This window comes from Thunnus thynnus, chromosome 22, assembly GCF_963924715.1.
Source record: "Thunnus thynnus chromosome 22, fThuThy2.1, whole genome shotgun sequence".
Classification (NCBI taxonomy): domain Eukaryota; kingdom Metazoa; phylum Chordata; class Actinopteri; order Scombriformes; family Scombridae; genus Thunnus; species Thunnus thynnus.
This window is the reverse complement of record NC_089538.1, coordinates 21,700,974-21,723,537: the sequence shown is the minus strand read 5'-3', so window position 1 is coordinate 21,723,537 and position 22,564 is coordinate 21,700,974. Positions and strand designations below refer to the sequence as shown.

Here is a 22,564-nt window from a genome sequence, read left to right as displayed (position 1 = left end):
TGTGAAGCCGGATGTTAATGAAAATGAAGTCCTTCCACTGAGGATTAAGATGGTAATTTATGCTCAAATCCATCCTGGTATAAATAAATGTGGGGTATGAAAACCACGCTGGTTAAAAGATATGAGTCTACACAGGGAAATCTAGAAAAACAGACATCCAGCAACTTTTAGACGGAATAACTTGATACAAAATGTGCATCCAGATGGCAACAAAAACACACTGAGAGATTCATTGTAACAAGGAGAAGAAAGTATAGCTCCCACATCAACATGCTTCAATACATAAAAGGATCATAAACAACATAAAAGTTAAACATTGGCGAACAGCATGAAGTTTGTTCTTAACCTTGGAGAAAAATGATCTTAACTCAAGGTCCACTTACTAGGTTTTTTTCCCAGAGCTTCAGTCCTAAAAAAAAAGTGCTGAAAATGTACTTTGAGAAAAAAACTATATCAGGATAATTTTAGATAACCTGAGCTAACCCTAAATATCAACACTATCCCTGTCTTCACACTGAAATGCCTTTATTGTGAAGCAAATACAGGAAGTGATGACTTTGTATCAGCAGTAGATTAAAGGGGAGCTCCACTGATTTTACACATCAAAGTCAGTTTACCTGTCATGTTTTGTACTAATGTACTCAGCCTATGAAATGACCACTTAGTCTAAACTTCATCTGTAGTCTTCTCATTAGTGCAGGTACTCTTGCTTTTAATTTGACAAGTTTACATTATCAATTTCTATCTGACATTGTGGTTGTGTGTGATGTGCTGTTGTGTGTAGCTTTGTATTTTGTATTTTGTATGGTGTGTACTGTGTGTTTTTTTTGCTTTGTACTGTTTGTTGTTGTGCTGTTGAATGTTTTGATTGTGGGGGACTGCAGATGTAAATTAGCTTTGCGCTAATTGAGCTGTATCTTTTATGTTAAAAACTGTACACTGTCCCAATGAATAAATACAATCATCAAATGTCTTCTGTAGCTCTGGAGGAGTTTTAAACCTGTGAACTCCTTAAGTTTGGAAAATTCTTAATGGAAAGCCTGCGAAAGCCTTGTCCTTATAAGTATTGAACATCCATCAGTTACAGATCAACATTATCGTTCATTTGGAGTCATGTCTCTGTCCACCTGGTGAACATAAGTCCAATAGTCACTCTCTTTTAGCTCTGTTTTTGGTCTCCACCAACTCCTGAGGGAAATATCTGGCTCTTTAGCTGCTAAATGCTCCACTATGTTCACCAGCTAGTCTACAGCTAACTGTGTCTGTTTGCCGTTTGGTGCTGAGCAGGTAGTGTACTGTTGCTTTTTAGAGCTTTTTCTCTGAAAACGACGCTATAAGAGCGCTGAGAGTGAACCAAAACAGTAAAGTTGCAGCCAGATGTCTAAACAATGAGCTGAAACTTGCTATAAAACTTCGTAAAGCTGAGGGGAGCTGCAGAGTCACTGATAATTCTCTGTAGATTCATCACTACGAGCCAAACCCAATATTATGATCATGCCACTCAAAGGACTTGTTTACCAGGCAGGTAAGGTGTAATGAAGAAGCACTATTGAGTTACATTATGGTAAATATAGGATCCTGTGTTTTTGGCAGTTGACCTACACTAGGGACTAAAAGTCAGTTAATATTTCTGCTTGTGCTGCATCGATTTTGATCATTCTTTTAAAAAATCTGTCTCTTGTAGGTCTTTGAACGTTATGGAAGAGCAACAGTAAATTGTTGGACTATACCCTTAACAGATCGACTTAAGCTGAAGATGAAGATGAAGATGAACAGAGCACAACAGAAAACGAGGCTACTGCTGTGACAATGCTGCTGGAGTGACAGAATGACTTTATATAGTGATAAATAAGAAGATGTTACACACCATTTGAGTCGGTGGCTGAATGACTGACTGTTATGATCATGTTGACAAACAAACTTTATTGAAATATCCCCTCCAGACGTGTTTCAAGATATATATAAAAATGCTCTGCTTTGAATAATAATTTGTTTAATTAACGTTGTTCCACAAAAAAATGTTAAATTACCTCATTAAAATCCTTAAAATTGCATCTACTGCTTCTCCCTCATTAAAAAACCCAGGATCTATGAATATGCAAATATTTGTCATTTCACAAGTTTAATTATTTGAACATGGTTCTGACATTTATGTCTATAATTTGATCTCTATGTGCCCGGCTGAGATCTGGTATTTCAACACTGACTGTTGAGAAACTGGATCAGTCTACAAGAATAAAAGCTGATTTGTTCAATGTGCTGTGCGAATGATACAGAGAAGGAGTTCGATTTTGTTTTCTGCTGTCCTTTTTACTGAGAAATGCACAATACTAATAAAATAATAAAAACAGATATTGATTTTGTAAATATGGATGATGCACAAAGACTGAGCTGGCTGTTCAGATATGAAACATATTGTATTAAATGTATCTCTTGTAATGATATGTTACGACTATTTTTCAGTAGAAAAGCCTAACCAGGGACAGGGGTCGCAAATTTGCTAGAAATCCTATATGCAACACATCTGTTTCATGTTATTTTAACCTGTTACAATGGTTTTTTTGCATCGTCCCTGACAAATAAACTACCAAATAAAAAATTAAAATAAAGTTAGCCGGTTACTTGGAGAGAACCTGGGAGAAGAGGAGAAAAAAGCCATTTATCAGGATAATCTGCAGAAACAGTTATTGCAGGAGCTTGGTGGGCGGAGTTGGGTCGTCGGGATGATTCAGCTCACCTGGACTGCCCAGCTTCTATTTATTCTTTTAGTTATATACAGTAAATCCATTTTAGTTACAACTCATGTGTGGTCTCCTCCTCCTTTGTCCAGCCTTGAGCCGGATTGTGACATGTTGGGGGCTCGTCCAGGATCAAATGAACCATTTTGGTAAGATGAAATATATCCTTTTGTGGTAATTTGGGAGAAGAGGAGAAAAAAGCAATTTATCAGGATAATCTGCAAGAAACAGTTTCACATTTTCTGTGACCAGTTGATTTCTTATCTTTTCTTTCTCCACATGGCTTTTGTATATTGTGACGACCCTCTTCTGAACAGACTCTTAGTCCTCTACCTGCAGGAGCTTGGTGGGCGGAGTCGGGTCGTCTGGAAGATTCAGCTCTCCTGGACTGCCCAGCTTCTATATAAGCTCTGGCTTACACCATGTTGGTTTTTGGTCGTGTTTAGTTTCATTTATCTTTTAGTTATATACAATAAATCCATTTTCCCCTCCTTTGTCCAGCCTTGAGCCGGGTTGTGACATGTTGGGGGCTCGTCCAGGATCAAATGAACCATTTTGGTAAGATGAAATCTAGCCTTTTGTGGTAATTTGGCCTGCTTTTGTTTTTGCTACCTCCTGTGATGATGGGGGGTTTGTCAGTTTGTTTGTAGGCATCTGGTTTTTGGAAAAAGTCTGCCTACCTGGTTACCAGTTTGGGGAGTATCACACATGAGTTTTGTAATACCGGAAGATGCATATTTTATAAAATAGCTGTGTCTTGTAATCCTCTGTCGACAGATGTTTTTGCATGACACAGAGAGAAAAATTAAACTTTACTGCTGTACACAAGATGTCTCTTAGTTCACTGAAAAGTCTATTTTCCATTTCACGCTTATGTAAGTCACACATTGGACCACGATTGGCTCTAAAGTAGCTGCGACGTCACGCCTTAAACTCAGATTTAAGTTGAGCAAAGAAAAACTTTCCTCTTTCAGCAGAAGGGATGAGAAAACAAACATGCACACGCATCATTCTGCACAGTGAAGCTCAAACATCCGAGCGAAGGAACAAGAAGAAAAAGTGGAAGCGGGACTTTAATGTGGACCGGATCTATTTTTCATCCTCCTTTTCTTTATCCCCCGTCTTCCATCATCTACTCTTTGCCGTCATTGTGTTCGTATTGTGACAGCGGAGGTTATTGAATTTTTGATGAAGCAACAATTGGCAGTGCAGCTTCGCCCTGATACTACATCACAAGACAGAAAAGAGAGAGACAGAGGGGGGGGGTAGAGAGAGAGAGGTTTTGTCTGCAGGGTGTTATATTTGTGCTGCATAAAATATTCAACACTCCGACATTTATTCTCATTGTGTTGTTTGTGTGTGTTGCTGTGATCACTATATCAATCAGTGTGCGTCTGCATACCGAGCATGTGACTTATGTGCATTTCCTGCGTGTGTGTATGAAGGTGGGATATGTTTAAATGTGTGTATTCGACGTGAAAGAGAGAGTCAGAGGGCGAGAGACGGAGGTGTAAATGAGGAGAGAGAGGAGGAGGAGGGGAGGGGAGGAGGGGAGGGGACGGGAGGGAGATCAAATCAACAATGAATGAAGCAACAGAGCGTGATATTGCATCAGAGTTATGAAACGAGAGACGGAAGGACGTGATAAATTGAAAAAAAGCGGAGAGATGAACAGAGAGAAAAGGAGAAGAGAAATAAAGAGGGAAACAGACAAATGCGACTCAATCTTTTTCTCCATCTTTCTCTCTCTTAACTTCCCTCCTCTCGTCAAGCGCAATTTAATTATCCATTAATTAATTACTCTACTCTTCCTTCTCCTTCCTCATATCTTCTTCTTTTCCTCGCACTCATTCGCAGTACTTGTCTCATTTTTCGCTTCTCTTTATTTCCACGTTTCTCCTCTCTTCCTCTTTTCATTTGGTTTTTGTTTACATGTTTTAATATTTTGGCTTAATAAGAGGAAACTAGAATTGAATTGTTTTTCTCAGTTTGTTTTTGTTCATTAAAGACATTTTAATTCAGTACTTTCTTCTCCTTCTTTTCCCTCCTCTGGTCTCCTTTCCTTACATCTCTCCTCCCCTTCATTCCTTCCCTCGTTTCCTCTCCTCGTTCCATCTACTCTTCTTGTTTCCTTTCCTTGTTTCCTCTCCTTCTTTTCTCTCGTCTCCTTGTTTCCCCTTTTCTTTGTATCCTGTCATTTCTTCTACTCCGTTTCCTCTCCTTGTTTCATCTCCTCTTCTTGTTTCCTTTCCTTGTTTCCTCTCCTTGTCTTCTCTCGTCTCCTCGTTTCCTCTCCTTCTCTCCTCTCCTTGTTTCCTCTTCTCTCTCCCTCTCTATCTCACTTTCTCCTCTCCTCATCTTTCTCTCCACTAAGCCGAGTCATAAACTGCTACAGCTGATCCTCACAGCCACTCAGTCATTTCACTGTTATAGTTCTGCAGTCATGTGGGAGGCAGGCTGTGTGTGTGTGTGTGTGTGTGTGTGTGTGTGTGTGTGTTGTATGTAGTGTTTCAATGTGTGTGTGTGTTTAGACTTGGCAGCCCGACAGCGTGCAATTAAATCATTCCAGCCTATAGTGCTTATCTTGCTTATGAATATGTAAGATTTTCTGTGTGTGTGTTTCTGTGTGTGTGTTTCTGTGTGTGTGTTTCTGTGTGTGTGTTTCTGTGTGTGTGTGTGTGTGTGTGTGTGTGCGTGTGTGTGTGCAGTCTTGGCACTGCTGTACAGTTAAATCACTGATTATGACTGACTGCAGACACTTCATCATACAGAGCAGCAGTGGATCACTGTGACCTTCCTTACAGATGACTGTATCTGCTGCGTGAAAGACCGAGAGAGAGAGAGAGAGAGAGAGAGAGAGAGAGAGAGAGGAAGAAGAAGAGCTCTTCAGATAAATTGAACTTGACTTCCACGTATCTTTTTCAGGACTCTACCTACATTAAACCTCAGCATCACACTTTCAGTTCTTGCCCTCCCTGCTCCTGGATGTAGGACTGTCAGAGGAGAGTCCTGCACTACGTCACTCGCTGCAAACATACATCCTCCAAATTAAACAATCAAATACGTTGTTTGACCATGTGACTCCAGAATGACACATATCAGCAGGTATATTACTGTTAAACAATAATTATGGTTAATGACATGACATTGTTGTGGTTAAGGTCTGGTTAGGTTTAGCCACAAAAACCACTTGGTTAGGTTTTGGGAAAGATCGCGGTTTGGGTTATGGTGTTAGGGTTATGGTGTTAGGGTTAGGGCGTTAGGGTTATGGTGTTAGGGTTAGGGCGTTAGGGTTAGGGCGTTAACTTTAACGTCCTTAAAGTTAGGTTAAGGTTACAGGATGATTATAGTCCAGAACTGTCCAGACTTGTGGTTGGAAACAGGAAATGAACAGTGGTCTTGTGTGGCAAAGTCCACCGTTGGGTTAAATCCTCCAGGCGCTAAATGGCGTCTGCCTCTGTCACACAATGTAACTATATGTCGCTTTTGAGTCATTTTGTTGTTTTTTCTTGGGAGGATAATCTACATTCAGAAGCAGAGGTGAAAGTAGCTTGACATTGTAACATGCTGCCAAAAGTCTTACAAGGTTGGGGTGGATGTTTGGGTTTATAAATTTTATTACAAGACTGTCGTTCCCTGCCAACAGTTAGTGATGTTTCCCTCATTTAACAAGGTAGTTGTCATTGAACAATCCTTAAACATACAGGTGGCAGCTCAAAAAACCCTCATATAGTTGTTGAAAGTACTGACTTACTATCTGTTTCATTGCTTTGGTATGAGAACGATTTAAGTAAATATCAATACAGAAGTTGATATTGTTTGTTGCTTTAATGTCATGTCATTTAAATGACAGTCTTGTAGTCTACTATTATGGTAAAAGCAAGATTAAAGAGCAAGAATAATAAAGAGAGTGAGCCAAAGAAACATTTTGCTGTAACATAACAGATATAAAGTAAAATAACCCACATAAAACATACAACAAACCTTTAAAACAAGTAGATATTTCCTGTTTTGTTTCCATCTATGATGCATAAACATCACAGTCACACACCAACAGCTAACAAAGCATCGTCGTGTGTAAAAATTCAGACTCTCCACACTGTCGTTTTTTGATATGCGAGTCTAATTTTCCTCCTCTTAATGAAACAGTGGAAAAAATCTATAAATTTTGAGTGATCTGGGTGAAAAGACGTGGCGTCATGTCTTATCTGGTGAATCAGAATCCCAGTAGCACTCAGGCTGAGGGTGAGAGACATAGAGAAGGTGTTCAAATCCCAGAGAGACAAGAGCGTGAAAGAAAGTGAAAGAGTATTTACAGCGTTCGTGTGAAGGAGAAGGCTGAGAGACACACACACACACACACAGTCATGTTTCATGGTGTAAAACGATGTAGCACATTAACGGTGATAAGTGTGTGTGAAGTACAGACGAGAGAGAGAAGAGGAGGAAGGAGGGAGGGGACGGGGATGGGGGGGGGGGGTGACACCTGAGCAGAAACAGGAAATGATCTCGTGTTATAATGTTGATAAGTGTGTGTGAATTACAGAGCAGGATGCAAAGCTCACACACACACACACACACACACACACACACAGGAAATAATCCTCGCATTGTAAACTCATGAATGTTGATGCAGGCCCCCGTTTTTTTGCCCGCGGGGCTACGATCACTCTGTTTGCATAATGCGTCATCTCAGGCGTCACCGTGGCGATCAGCATGCTCATTTAGCTTCAGCATGAGGCTGATTTCTCTCCTGCAGACTCGGATCCACCGCCAGCGTCTACAGCGAGATCAGGGTGTGTGTGTGTGTGTTTTTTTTTTCCATCCTTTTGTTTATCCAGACAAAGATCCGCTGAGCGTGTTTGTCCTTTTTCAGGCATCGTGAGGAAGAGGATTACACGAGTAAAAAAAACACACGACTTTGATGCTTTGACAAACTCATATTTCAAGTCTGTGCTGTCTTGTCAATATTTAACCAACTGTTTTGTTCTCATGCTTTAGTTGCAGGGAATGATAAATAAATTATAAAATGCATTATTGCATATATGTTCAGTCTCCTAAAAGTTACAAATAATCTACAATAGGTTTTCTAGGAAATGTACAGTAATATGAGCTAATTAGTTCATTAGTTTTCTCTACAATATTGATTATTAAAGGCACAATCCACTGATTTTGCACATGAATATCAGTTTATTTATCATGAAAAGTGCTACTCAGCCTTTAAAACATGCAGGGAGGTTTTAATGAATTCAGTTGCATTATGGGAATTGTAGGATATACTATGCTGCCTCGTTCTGTCAATTCTCTATAATCATCTTTATGACTTGTGTGCTGTGTAACATCTGGTCTTACTCTAGTCAGCTACAGTCCTCATCTCATCAGTATCTACACTGGATCTGTTCACACATCTGTCACAGTCCTGCTGTGCACTCAAGAGCGGTTAAAGCACCTAAAAAGACACTTCAATCACTATCAGCTGTTACTCTACTGGAGTAGACAGCCGCGCTGCCGATGAATGTAATCCAGGCAGGAACTACGTGTCCTCCAAAATGTATTGGGCAAAACAAATTTGTAGTATAATAGGATTTGTTTTGTTCATGTCAGTGTAATCTAGACATAATTGCATTTTCTTTAAAGTGCTATTTAGCTAACGCAGATTGGTTGGCAGATGGGGGGGGGGGGGGTTGTTGTCATATGTGGGGGGGCATGAAAAACTCAAGACAGACTCATCAGCCAGACATTTCTCCGTTCTCTGTTAAAGAGCGGCTGACATTGACACTAAAATGAGAATTGCTGGTCCACCTTAAAAGTCAGTCCACCCTAAGTGAGCCTGGTCAAGTTAAGCTAACGCGTTGTTGCTAACTTTGGGGCTAACCCCCTTCGATAGACGAGTATTTTCTTTGTCTTGAGGAGCTGCAGCATTTATTAACTGACAAACTGGAGTCTGTACATTTACTGCCAGATTGACAACTTACTGCTAAACTTTTCCTCTCCTCCGCTCGCATTCACGTCACATTTCTGCCGCTCGCCCTTTGCGCTCGTGCAACCACACACTGCCCTATTCCTTAACGGAGTTACGCTACTCTTGTGCCTTTCACATAGATGTCCTTTGAAGAACGAAGAGAGGGTGCGCAGCTGCTGAATGAATATAGGGGGAAACACTGGAGGCAGACATGGATAACGTGGACTTTACAGCCTGTAGAGGGAACGAAGCTGACTTCAGGTTAAGCCGTCGGTCTTTCTGGTATGGCTTCCTCTGGCGACACACGAGTGACGTCATTGGTCGCTGATGTCAGTATGAACAACTGGCAGCGACTGGATCTGAAGACTTCAGATGAGGATCTTTACATATCACACACTGTATGATTTTATCTGCTCCAACTCCGATCAGTCATCACAAAAATCAGATTCACAACTGACTCAGCCGTCGTCATGTGCGTCCCCACCTTTGAACGGCGTTAATTAAGGTTATTGGAAGGTTTTTCATCTATTCAGCGTTAGGGCCATAATCATATTAGACTTGATGTTAATCTGTTGATGATTATATTCATCTAATAATCATCTAGGTACCTTTTTACCTTTAATAAAAATAGACACAATTAAAAGTCGGGAGTGTAATCTGTTGTTTCGGCATCCATTACAGTCCTATCATCGTCCCGAGCGCTTACTGTAATGGAATCAATCGCAGATCAATACGGCTATTATCTAAAACAAACCACATGCCTCATCAATATTCGGCCCACTGACTCGGCTTGGCTCCCACTTTGCCTCTCTCAGCAAAGACGCTCTGCGAGTGTGTGTTCTGTGTGTGTGTGTGTGTGTGTGTGTGTGTGTGTGCGAGTGTGCGAGTGTGTGTTCTGTGTGTGTGTGTGTGTGTGTGTGTGTGTGCTGCAGAGCTGCCATATGAGCCGTAATTCAAACTTGGCTTCTCAATAAGCGAAAACCCAGCGACTCGCTTTCCGCATTTTCAAATTCATCCGTCTCGCAAAATAACACATTAATATTCTTCATGTCTCCTGAACGAGCTTCTGGTTCGCAGCCTGAGCTGCTGCTCGACACCGAAGATCGTTTCCATATCATTATATTATCTAGACGCATAAGAGGAGTGTGTGTGTGTGTGTGTGTGTGTGTGTGTGTGTGTGTGTGTTTGAATTATGGTTGATGCGGCACCTCTACACACACACACACACACACACTGTACTTGTACTGCTGGCTAATATTATCACAGCTGTTATAAGCATTTTATTTACTGTCCTAAGATAAAACTGACTGAAAGTTTTTAATGATGTTTGGTTGTTTTTTTTTGTTTTAGTAAAAGAACAAGTTTTTAAAATCAATAAAGGCATTTCAGGAGTATTTTGGGATCTATAAGAACCATAAAAAAGCTGGAGCCACATATAACATCACTGAAATTTATATCCTGGGATTAAAATGTTCAGAATTACCTTTAGTTTCTTAAACTGGATGTATTCTGCACATTTCCAGGTCTATATTTATATTCTCTACTGGAATATCTTTGCATGATTTACAGTTAAAAACTCCTTATTTATCTTCTACTGGTCCTTAATGCAGCCCCTCAGTTCAGCCTCTGTCTCAAACAGGCAGTTTTAGCTCCTGTCTCTTTAAGGCCCGCCTCCTGATGAGCCCACTCTGTTCTGATTGGTCAGCTTCAGTCGGCTCTTGAGGCTACGTCATGGATGTATTATAAGAGCTGGATACCGGACAAAAAATGGGCGCCCATTCAGTCCTGTAGGAATTGCTCACCTGGCGCATACGCCAAAAAAGGTTTCTAGCTTCCGGGTTTGCTTCCACGTTGTGCGGCCCACTGAATATGCGCAGTAGTGTTTCCGCCACTGGCCCCACTCGGCCCATAGACTTTACATTGTGATGACGTCACAGATTTTTAAATCACTTTTCTCGGCTTGAGGAAAGTTTTACAAACATAAAACCTCCATGGATCAAAAGTTCATAATAGAAAGAGTCATAATGACGTTGTTTGCAGTTCGAGGTGTCCTGTCAACAGTTTTACAGATGTTTCTTTTACAATGGTGGTTTATGGGGAAAATCCTTTTTGGGCCGCAGGGGGATTTTTCGCTGCAATACCGCGAGTGGCCACTGGGAAAAAATGGCTGCAAGACTGCGTGGCGGCGCCCTATCCAGCTCTTATTATACATCCATGGACTACGTAAACAAACTAGAGTCATCAGAGATTTCACTTCTTTTTCTCATTCTTTACTCAAAATGTCAACTTCTTGAATACATTCGTACATGTTGGAGCTAAAATCTGTTCCGAAATATGCGAGTAGACAACGTGAACAACCTCTGCTACAAAGATTATAGAACTGACAGCTGTTTATAGACATATAGACAGATTGAAACCTGAGATTTACATTTTTACATACGTTCACCTCATGTTTTGGAGCTTTGAACATGTTTAACGTTAACATTCATCATAATAACAGCATACAATATAAATAACAGAAAATCACAAAAAGCATGAAATGTCCTCTTTAAAGTTTTCTCCTGATTAGAAGCTGAAAAACCTCAGATATGATACGTCCAATTACTGAGTAGAGCTTTGAAAAACTGAATTTATGTATTTCAGCCTGGAGCGAGGAAAACAAAAAAAAACCGCATATAAAGTCCCAACAAATGTGTGTACTATATTCATAAAAGTGTATACTGCTGTATGTTTTACCTCTAAAGTTACACACACATATATTAAGGATGGTACTCACGTTGAGAAGGCGTTGTTCTGCCTCTCACAGCGGATCCCCTTGCAGTTACTGGGTTCCTCTGAGGCCTTGGTCTCATAATAGAAATACAGCTGGTTCAGACCATTAGCGAACGCCAGCAGGACCTGCACAGGAAACACACAGAGGAAAATATTTATTTCAGTCCTTATTTGTAAAATCTTTCATCCAAACTAAACTCATTAATCTGTGGTGGAGTTTTCTTTCCGTTTTAAAAGCTGGTTCGCCGTCGTTTAGTGGGGTTTTTCTCTCTCCACAGTCATTCTGGATCTAACATTACATTATGTTACACAAGGATCGACCCCCTCCGTTCCTCCGGGGCGTTTTTTTTGAAACACAGCTTTCACCTCAAACAGGGCACCACAGCAACATGAGCGGTGTTACGTAAGTGAGCATGAAGCAATGTGGCTTCTTCGCCTCGGGCTCTCCGGGATTGATTTTAGGACTTCGGGGAGCCGAACGATTCACATGTGGATTGTGTTGTAGGTTAGGAGCTCCCCCGAGAAGGAATTAATGAGTTTTGAATGTAATGAATAGGCCTGTAATGTCCTTCTACAACCTATCAAGGGTACAGAGAGCTGAGACTTTGCTTATAATCATCAAAGATGCAGAGTTTAGTGAGTGAAAAGGAATAAAAACTTCAAAGGAAACAGTGGTCTGGTCCACCAGGGACCTGTTGTTGCATGTCTGTGCCCATCTTTCCTGTCTACATCTGTCCAATAAAGGCAAAAAAAAACCAGTCAAACGTCTTTTTTTTTACCAGACAGTAAATGAAGAGAAACTTGAGAATGTCCAGCAGCATCCGTCCCAGTGAGATCTGCAGCGGCCCGAGGTGTGAGTTGGCGGTGAAGAGGGAGATGAGTCTGAGCGAGCTGAAGATGTTGGCGATGGCGAACAGAGCCTCGGCTATCAGCGTCGGGTGCCACATCTCCCACTCCTCCCTGGGACGAGAGGAGTTATACTGGAGGGGAGGAGACATGGACAAGGAAAGAAAATATGAAGCATTTCATACACACCTGACTTGAATCTTTCATTATATTCTTTGATTTCTGAATAAGTTACTCAGATATTTTGAAATATGCACTCTTGTTCTGTTTTACTGGGAATTAGATTAATGGAGTTATTATTATAACAAAGGTTCAGGAACAAGACCACGCCCCTCTCTTTCACTAAATTCAATCACCTGTACCTCACTAATTCAATCATCCGTGCATACCTATATAAGCGTGCCTAACCCCTTTCTCTCCCGGCTCACAGTGGTTAGCACTTATGCCTCACAGCAAGAAGGTCCTGGGTTCGAACACCAGCCGTCCCAGGTCCTTTCTGTGTGGAGTTTGTATGTCCTCCGGTACTCCGGTTTCCTCCCACCATCAAAGACATGCTCGTTAGGGTTAATACTTCCACATAAGTAATTCTTCTCGTCTTATTCTAGGAACCACAGGGGGACGACGAAGCAGAAAGCTCATCAAGACATGTGTCCCCCACCCTGAGGTTTCCTAGACTCTGCAGCCTCTTTGTGATTCCATTTGGTCCCCGGTCGTCCCATCGACCCTCTTCGTCCCTCTCCTCGACCCCATTATCCCACCATACACGACCCAGACCAACCTTCAGTTCCCTTTCATCCCCCGGCAATCGACCCCCTTCATCCCTCTCCTCGACCCGCCTCCAGCCCACCATACCTCATCAATCCTGAACCCTCTCGACGATCCAAATAAATCTACTTCATACCGTTCAAATGGTCTTTGTTAGTGAAATAGTCTGATATTAGTTTCATCTTTGTACATTCACTTCATTGATTCATACAGGACGTTTTTAGCCTAGCTTACCACGAAGATGATAAAACAAAGGGAAAAAGCAAACCTAGCATTTGTCAAAAGAGGAAAAATAAACCTTCTGACATCTACAAACTCTCTTACATATGTTATTTCATTAATATGTTCTTGTTAGATAGCAACAATACATCCAAAAATGACCAGTGTTAGGAAATAATGCAACTTTATAACAACAACAAGACTTCTTCTTGACCGTTGTTCGTCAATATATCAGTACTTCAATACATAAACTTGTTTATTAGATCATAATGTCTTCTCTTCTGTTTCTATAAGTGTTATTTATTTGTTTGGAGATGTTTGAAGGCATCTTTGACAGAGCTACGCTAGCTCTCAATATTGTCAATATTTTCTTCTTACTGTCAACAAATCTTATGAAAAAAAAACAAAAAGCAACATCTAATTTATCCTAAATGAAAGCAGCGAACAAGCACACAAACCTGCTAAGATGAAGCAGCAGTTTGACGGTTGCTTAAAGAATAAAGTCAGCGATGTTTAACCTGCAAGTTTATGTGCTTGTTGGCTGCCGACAGTTATCATGAACCTCAATACAGGTTTGCAGGTACATAAAGGTGCTCCGTTGTTCAAAACTATTAAAAACACGTCATTAAGCCACACCGTTGCACTGGGTGACATTTTCCTTCATTACCATTAAAACACACACACTGTAGTTTATTATGTGCTGCTCCACTGCTAGAAATACTCACTAGAGCACTAAATGTGTATTAATCCGCTAATGAAAATAGTCCCTGCCAAATAGACTATTTCCTCCTGTGTGAGTATCGTTTGCTAAAAACAATAGTTCCCAGCTGTTTTAGAAAGTTACTTGGCTTTTAAAAAAAGAAATAAACTATATCTTTGTAACCATTTTTAAAAGATTTATCTATGTGCCTGAGGCTGAATGTTACAACTAAGTAAGAGACAAACTAATGCACTCTTAGTTTTGGTGTTTTCATGATTTTCTGACAAGAAAAAAACTACCATTATCCTTTTATTCTCAGAAAGAAAGCAAACAAGAGTTTCCCCTCAACATGTCAGAGTATTTCTTAAAAGACAAACGATCTGTTTTTTTTATATATATATATATATATAGTGCCCAATAACACCCACAAATCAACCAAAACCTTTAGTGATCTTATGAAACTTAACACAAAGTCTTTCTCTTTCTCCCTCTCTGACCTCTCTCATCCTCTTCTTCTACCAGCTTTCCTCTCAATCCCGATCTCCTTTTCTTTCTGTTAATCTCTCGGACGCTTCCTCGTCCTTCATCTCTCATTTTATCCATCCATCACTCTACTTTTCCAGCCATGTTACTCATTTATCTGTCTCTCTCTCTCTCTCTCTCTCTCTCTCCGTCCCATCCCGTCATCTTTCTCCACATCTCTCGGTTTTCTCATGCTCGGCTTCCTCCTCATTCTAAATTCAGCCATTAGACTTCCACAGGACTTCTGTCTTGTTAACTCTGCCTCTATTAGCATTCACCATCCGCACACACACACGAACACACACACATGCACACATGCACACGCACACACACACACACACACACACACACAGCGGGACAGCCGGAAACAGAAACATGCACACAGATGCGCACTCATTAATTTATAGACTCTCGAACTTTCTCTCAGATGCACTCTCTCTCTCTCTCTCTCTCTCTGTGTCACACACACACACACACACACACACACACACACACACACACATTCACACAATGACAGAGCAAAATTTAGGACTCTCAGCTCTCTGGAAGATTTTAAATATTCAAAGGAAAAAAAAGAAAAAGAGTAAAAAGTAAAACATGTTGTGCCAACAGCTGCTTCTGTTTGTTTGTTTTGTGTAAAGGTTCTTTACGCTGTGTGATTCTGGGATGCAATCATGAGAGAAACGTGGCGAAGTCTGTGGTCATAAATCCAAAATGGTGGTCCTACATGTCACAGTGAGACACGTCCACTGACGACTGATGTGAGTTAGAAATTTAAGACCAAATTCTCACAATGTGAGACAAGAACGACAAGAAATGATTCAGAATACACCGGCAGGCAAAACATTTCATCAGTGCAGTTTGTTGAATAAAGTTTAAGGAGAAAACACATCGTTGTCACGTCCTACAGGGACTTTGGACTCTTTGTGTTTTTGTTCTTTTGACTTCCTTGGTTTTTGTTGTTATCCTTCTGATACCCTCAGACTTTTTCTGTTTTTAGTTGGACTTTTTTCATTTGTGTTGCGTTTGTTTCCTGGTTTCGGTTTTCTCTGTTTCCCTTGTGTGTTCCTCCTGTGTCACCTGTTTGTTTACTTTAGTTCCTGTTTTATTTTGAAATATTACCTCCTTGTGTCTGGTCACTTTACTTCCTGTGTTTGATTATTTCATGTGTCTCACCTGTGTCTCGTTGGCAATCACTCCCTGCGTATTCATAGTCCAGTTTTCAGTTCGGTCTTTGTCGAGTCGTCCTGCTTTTGTTTGATGTTCCTGGTTAGTGTTCCTGTGACTTTTTGCATTTTCAATAAATCTATCTGCATTGGATTTTCCCTGCCTACCGTCTCTGCATTTGGGTCCACCTGCTCCACTCACCCAGCTCCTCCACGGCACACAAAAACCAAAACGATGGCGGTGAAACAATAAAGAAGCTGATGTGACTTTTTGCTGCAAAACATCTGGAGTCCGTTTAACCAAATTTCCAACGTGCAAGCTGCAACACATTTAACTAAACAAAAGAAAACACCATACTTGCAACTCATGGATGGGCAAGACTCACTAATTTATCTGTAATTTGAGAGTGACACTCATTTATGAGACAGGATAGTGTCACTATTTACTATCTGCATGTAAGCAGCGCTCACAGATCGCTTTCATGAAACGAGCCCCGGAGCTGCAGATGGATGACGTGTCTCATAGCGCTGAGACTCACTACGCATTCACTGCACATCTGAAAGCCTCAAATTGATATTGTTCAACGTGCAATTAAGCTTTTTATTATAAGCACAATGTGACACGTAATAAACTTACACGATCGTCGCAAAGACGCTTTAATTGAGTGTGAACGTGCATCTCTGTGTGTAAACTTTTATCTGTGTTTTTTTTATTGAAGGATACAGTTGTGCGTGTGTGTGTGTTTATGCATTTTACACAGCAGCTGTATCTATATGTGTGTGTATAACTGTATATGCATATGTATGTATGTGCATGTGTGTGGGAGATGTGTAGGAGGGCCACCCGTCACCATCAGTGACTCACAGCTGCTGCAGATGGCCTGGCCGTCTGGTGTGTGTGTGTGTGTGTATGTGTGTGTATGTGTGTGTGTGTGTGTGTGTGTGTGTGATTAAATTACATTTACTCTTAATAAATTGATAAATCTTGTATGCATGCAGGGTGTGCAGCTGAACAAAGTTATTATTGAAGCTGAAAGCTGTGCTGTGAAAGACAATGATTGAACTCACGGTTGAATTACTGCATGTGGCCTTTAAAGACAAACAGCAGTTGGTTGTCTCATAGGTCAAAGGTCATGTCTGATGTTTACGGTTCATACGAACAACAATTATACACATAAAAGCTACGAACTGATTGGCTATCATGGTGCTGCTCTTCGGCCCTGCGTGACTGAAATCATTATAACGGAGTAAAACAGAATCTTCTTCTTCTACATCGTTATACAGACAGGTGAAAGAAGAAGGAAAAACCTCCCATCTGTCACCCAGCTGCATGTTACGATGTGGAAAAAATGTAAAAAAAAACGAACATAGACAGCAGATGCAGCTCTATTTACACTTCACACACTTCTGAATATGGTGCATACCGTCTGCACATCATCATCATCATCATCAGTTTTGACACACACGAGAACATCTGCACAGACAACTCTGCCTCCTAGAAATTACCTTCATAAACTACTAAACTGTTGTTCCAATTAAGTTGCTTTAGTAAACATAATCACTGCCTGGATGATGTTAACAGGCAATGTTTGAAGCACTACATTTAAATATCAGACTGAAGTCCAAAGGTGGAGGTCGGGGTGGATGTGGGCATAGAGAGAGCTGGACTTTGACACCAGAGACACCAGAGACTGATGTTTACACCCTGAGTCCAGTCTGTGGTTCTGTAAAGTGCTTTTTGTTGAAGTGAAGAAGCTTTTTGAATGAGAAGTAAAACATCTTCAAGAATCAAGAGTCAAGAGTCCAGTTGTCTTCAGGATATTTTCCTCATTATGTTGATAGAAAATGTAATTCAGACAGCATCGTGTTTCCTTCAAAGCGTATTTGCTGTTGTCATTTAGCAAATGAATGTGATTTTTAGGAGGCAAACACAGAGGTCTGTGCCCATTACGGATGTGCAGAGATTCCAGTATTTGTATCTGTATTTGTATTCGAATAAAAGAGGAAAGAGGCTTAAAAATCCTGTTTTTGTTTTCATGACACTTTTAATTTTAGAAAATTAAAGTGTTACAATAAGTGTTCATGAATAAATTACCTTACGAAGGAGGTCCCCCACACCGGGTCTTGAACTGGAGTCTCCCAGATCATAGACGACTGTGCTGATTACTGAGCTAAAACTTTACTAATCGACTCATTGCAGACAGACCTCTACCTATTTATACACCCATAACACAGAGACAGCAAAGCGTGTAATGTGTAGGGAGGAACTTCAAAGGAAATTATTGCTTTTTTATTGCCTATTTTTTACAACCTAACTTTGTGGAACAACAGGTAATGGAGAGTCCGTTGGAAGCACTTTGTTTGTGTCAGTAGCTCAGCTTTATCTCTGGGGAACACCCCCAACAAATGATTTTTAAAATATTTGTATGAAACAAATATTCGTATAAAACCCACTATTTGTGCTTTGCCAAATAATGTATTTGTATTCGGGCACACCCCTAGTGCCCATAAATCATTTCCAGATTATGTTGAGATGAAAAACATAAAGTCCGACATGGACAGATTAGGAAATTTATGTCATGCGGACCCCTGTGGATTCTATGCAAACGTGGAAGGTTTAATCTGAACTAAGTGGTGAAACATGAGTTAAAGTTAAGCTGACTGGAAAATACTTGTAAAATCTAATAGGATTTGAACAGAGCTTCTCTTTTTGCCTGTTATAAGTAGTAATGTAAGAGTGATAAATACACACTGATGTCCTGTTATAGTAAACAACAGTTTCAGTGAAGTAAACCTGTTCTTCCTCTCTGCCTCGTATGTTATTTTGTATATCCGGATGCCTCATCGAGTAACTGATGCTTGGTGCAGATTTCTTAAAAACATGTTATATATATATAGGCCACATCCTCATAACACATCTAATAGTGATTAGATAATCATGTTCCAACATAAGGGCGAGAAAAAACAATCAAGAAGCCTTCAGTGAATTAAAACTTTTAAAAAGACAGGAACCACAGCCAAAAACTATCCGACAGGTATAAAACATAGAGAACTGATTTGCTGTAGTGTGTTTGTTTGTGTGTTTTTAAGAAATCTGCACTAAGCATCAGTTACACGATGAGGCATCCAAATATACAAAATAAGGTTATTACTCCTCTCTCCTTCTGATTTGAGAAGCTTGATTCCTGTCGGGATAGTTTTTAAGCAACAGCTGTCTGGTCGTACCTTAACGTAGGCCACTATCTTCAGCGATATGGTGGCCAGGTAGAGGGAGTTCATGGCGAAGTCCATCAGATTCCACCAGTCGTGGATGTACTCTGTGAATCCCCCGTCCCACATCTCCTTAATCTCTGCCCAGATGAAGCCTGAAACACACAGACAGACAGACAAACACACACACACTGCTGGTTATTTACATGCACACACGCACACACACGCAGTCACGCACGTATGAGCACGTTAATGTCATCCATCAGTGGTTTCTGCTTGCTTGCTTGCTGCTCTGTGACCAAACTTTTGTTGAATGTTTTCTTTTGGCAGCAGCCTCGGGAGCGAACAAACATATTTGTTCTGTGTGACTAACTTTAGACAGAGTCAAGTTTTATTCTAAATAATTTATAAGTCATTTTCTATTTCATCTGGTTTCCCTAAAAATATGCAGTATATTTTGGGGTTTTTAATGATTTTGTTTAGACCATGAAAACATCTGGTTGAGATTTGGGAAATATTGTGGTGTTGGTTAAAAATAAAAAAGTAAAACCAATATTATTTTCACTCCAAAACATTGCAGCAAGTGCAAATGAGATGAATATGAATGTAGTTTGTTGGAGACAAGACTTGTACTTTTTCAAAACAAGGTAACTGAACCCTGAAAATCTCTATAAACTCCTCAAATGTTGGGTATGTTTAAAAACTGTGAAGGAGGCGTTCAAGCACAATATTGAGTGTAGGTCATCTGAGTTTTTAGAAGTGCTCAGAGCCTGACACACAAAAAATGTAGTTATGTGTGTAAAATGGAGGGAAAATATACTTTAAGCCTAAAAATATGCTTCAGGTCATGAGTGAAACGTGGGCTGTTGTGTGGCCAATGTAGACGGCTTTATTGATTAAAACAGAAGATTATCTGACATGTGTGAGACAAACGACCCAAAAAGGGGTGAAAAGGGTTTTGGGTTGAAACTCCGGTCTGACTCTGGTGTGATTCTTCAACTCTGAGTTACTTTTTACACCTCAGAGAGAAGCTCCAGATGTGGTAGCGAGGCACTTTCATTCGTGTCCCATAATTCATCAGTGACATTGCCATCAGGTTCGATCATTGTCCGTCATTGTTCCTGCACCTGAAGCACAAAAAACATTTCAACTGCAGTGGAGCCAAGGTGTTTAAAGCCGGCGTTACGCTGGCTCCTGGCTGAGAGAATCTACTGAGCAATGAAAATTAATGAAATATTTTAAAACGTTGGAACCAGGTAACATAATGTGCATTTTATACAGCTACCACTACTTTTAATAGCAATTAGTTACTACTATTTTTATAAGATTTAATAGTGTTGGCCCTGCAGTAGCTGCCAGTGGAGACAAGTCTTCAGGGTTTGGCTGATACGACTTCTCAGGGAAATATGTACTTTGGCAGGTGAGTTTGCCAAATATTTTGTTGGTTGATAAATACTTTTAGGCTCTCTGTAATATATACAGGATGTAAATGATCTTACAGGTATCAGGAATCTTTTTCTACTTTAATGACTAGTCGTGTTAGTATGTCTCCCCCGAATGATGTTCATTTTGTAGGAAATTTACGGTAATGCTGCCCAGATTATTCTGAGATTGTAAATATAAATGTTGAGTTGAGTATTCTAAGTTTTAATAGTACATCATATCTGTTTTTATCTGTCTATCAAGTTTTTCTCCTCATGTAAAATTGTGAAATATCTTTTATAGTGGATTGACTTTAATTTATGACACAATTTCAATACTTAGGGCTATATCAGTCATTATGGTTTATTGGCTTACATAACCTTTTAACTTAGTTTGTACAGATTTTAGGGATATGAATCATTTTAAGATATTCTGGGAAATGACATCACAATAAGCAAAATTACCAATGTAGGCACTGGGGAAATATGTCTATTGCAGATGAAACTAATAAAACGCCTTTGCACTCTGCTCATAAAAATGAGCATATCTCAAAAACTAAAAAATGTACATAGTTCAAATATCTTATGGAATGTCAAGAAATATTTTGTTCATGCTTCTACATTCAGAAATGTTTTGGATCAATGTGTTTTGTGTGTTTATTCAGTAGAATCTGATGAAAAAACATGTCAGATTTTTGTATTTTTTAAATATATGACACAATTTCAATACCTATATCAAATATTATGGTTTATTAACTTACATAACCTTTTAGCTTAGGTTGTACAGATTCTAGAGATATGAAGCATTTGAAGATACTCCAAAAAATGACATCACAGTAAGCAAAAATACCAAGGTAGGCACTGAAAACTGATTAAAAATGGCAAATCGCAAAGTGCAGAGAAATGGCCACATCTGAAAATCATGTTTCTGCTGCTGTTTGATTGGTTTTAAATGGGAAAATGTGCTCAAAGAGAAACCATAATTTGTTTCAATGAAGGTGAAGCCGAGGTTTTCTTTTGTTTTTTATGACATAACAGTGATACATTGTGTTCAAAATTAACATAAAAGTGGCTTCACGGCTTTAAAACGAGACCTCCACTATGATCTAATGTTTTATCATCAACATTACAAGCTGCTACTGTAACAGTGAATGTTTTTTTTTTTTCTCTTTTTTCTTTTCTTCTTCTTCTTTTTATCAGAAGCGTTTTGTAAGCATTTCAAAGAGAAAAAGCCAGAAGAAGAGAACTTACAGTATGGAGGAGAACAGATGGTTTTGTATGTTTCCAAGTGATTATGATTTGGAAATGATCGGTGTCAGCTCTGAGAGAGATTATGGAGATGTAATCACTCATTTTTCACACCCACCCACCAACCCACCCACCCTCACACACACACACACACAACCACCTCCTCCACACACACCCACATCCCACTATACAAACATACAGTTAAACTCCGTCTCTCACATACACACTCGTACAGACACACTCGGAGAGGATTCTGGATGATTTGCAATCAAAGTAAAAGGAAAAAAAAAAAAAAAGATAAGAAGTTGTTTTTACAGTAATTTTATATCTGGTTGTTTTTCACTGTCTAGATAGAAGATACGTTTCTCCATCCTGCTTCTTACTGAGCAGTGACTCATTCATGTCTTTGGTGGAAGTAAATATGAGATATGAGTCATTTATCAAAGAAAAAGAAAAAAAAAACTCCAGCAAAGAAAAAGGAAGTACAAATGAACAAATAAAAGTGTGACATAACTCCAAAACTTTGAGGTCTAGTAAAGTTTAGACAAAGATTCAGTTTCTTTGTAAAGAAAACCAACACTGACTGTCTGACTTTCTCTGTTCACCAAACAATCTTACAAACTGGTCACATAAGAGGCACAGAGACCAATTTATTCACCAGGAAACACAGCAGACAGAGCAGAATTACTCGAGTTATTTCCACATTATGTTGTGGTTTCATACTGTATGTAATCACTGCCTTGATTATGTTCACAGGTAACATTTTTATGAATGATCCTGAAGCCTGTGTGTTTAGGTTTAGGCAACAACAGCACGTCAGTTAAGTTTAGTGAAACATCAAGGTCAAATGTTAAAGAATACCTCAACTCACTGCAGACCAGGATCCTTCCCTAACCTTAACCGAGTGCTGCCAGCGCCTTCACATAACCATAAAAAAGATAAAAGAGGTGAAAAACTATTAAATATTTTACTGATACATTCGGTATCAACATTTT

At 39.7% G+C, this 22,564-nt stretch overlaps 1 protein-coding gene across 1 annotated transcript in view; it reads right to left on the bottom strand.

Annotated features, from left to right (window-relative positions):
* trpc5a (transient receptor potential cation channel, subfamily C, member 5a) overlaps nucleotides 1–22,564 on the bottom strand; it is a 167,617-nt gene that overhangs the window by 20,183 nt on the left and 124,870 nt on the right. Inside the window, exons 11-13 of the mRNA XM_067580893.1 lie at nucleotides 18,916–19,055; nucleotides 12,252–12,452; nucleotides 11,477–11,598 (exon numbers count right to left, since the gene is read on the bottom strand). Coding sequence (XP_067436994.1) covers nucleotides 11,477–11,598; nucleotides 12,252–12,452; nucleotides 18,916–19,055 — 463 coding nt within the window. The remainder of the gene's footprint in view (nucleotides 1–11,476; nucleotides 11,599–12,251; nucleotides 12,453–18,915; nucleotides 19,056–22,564) is intronic.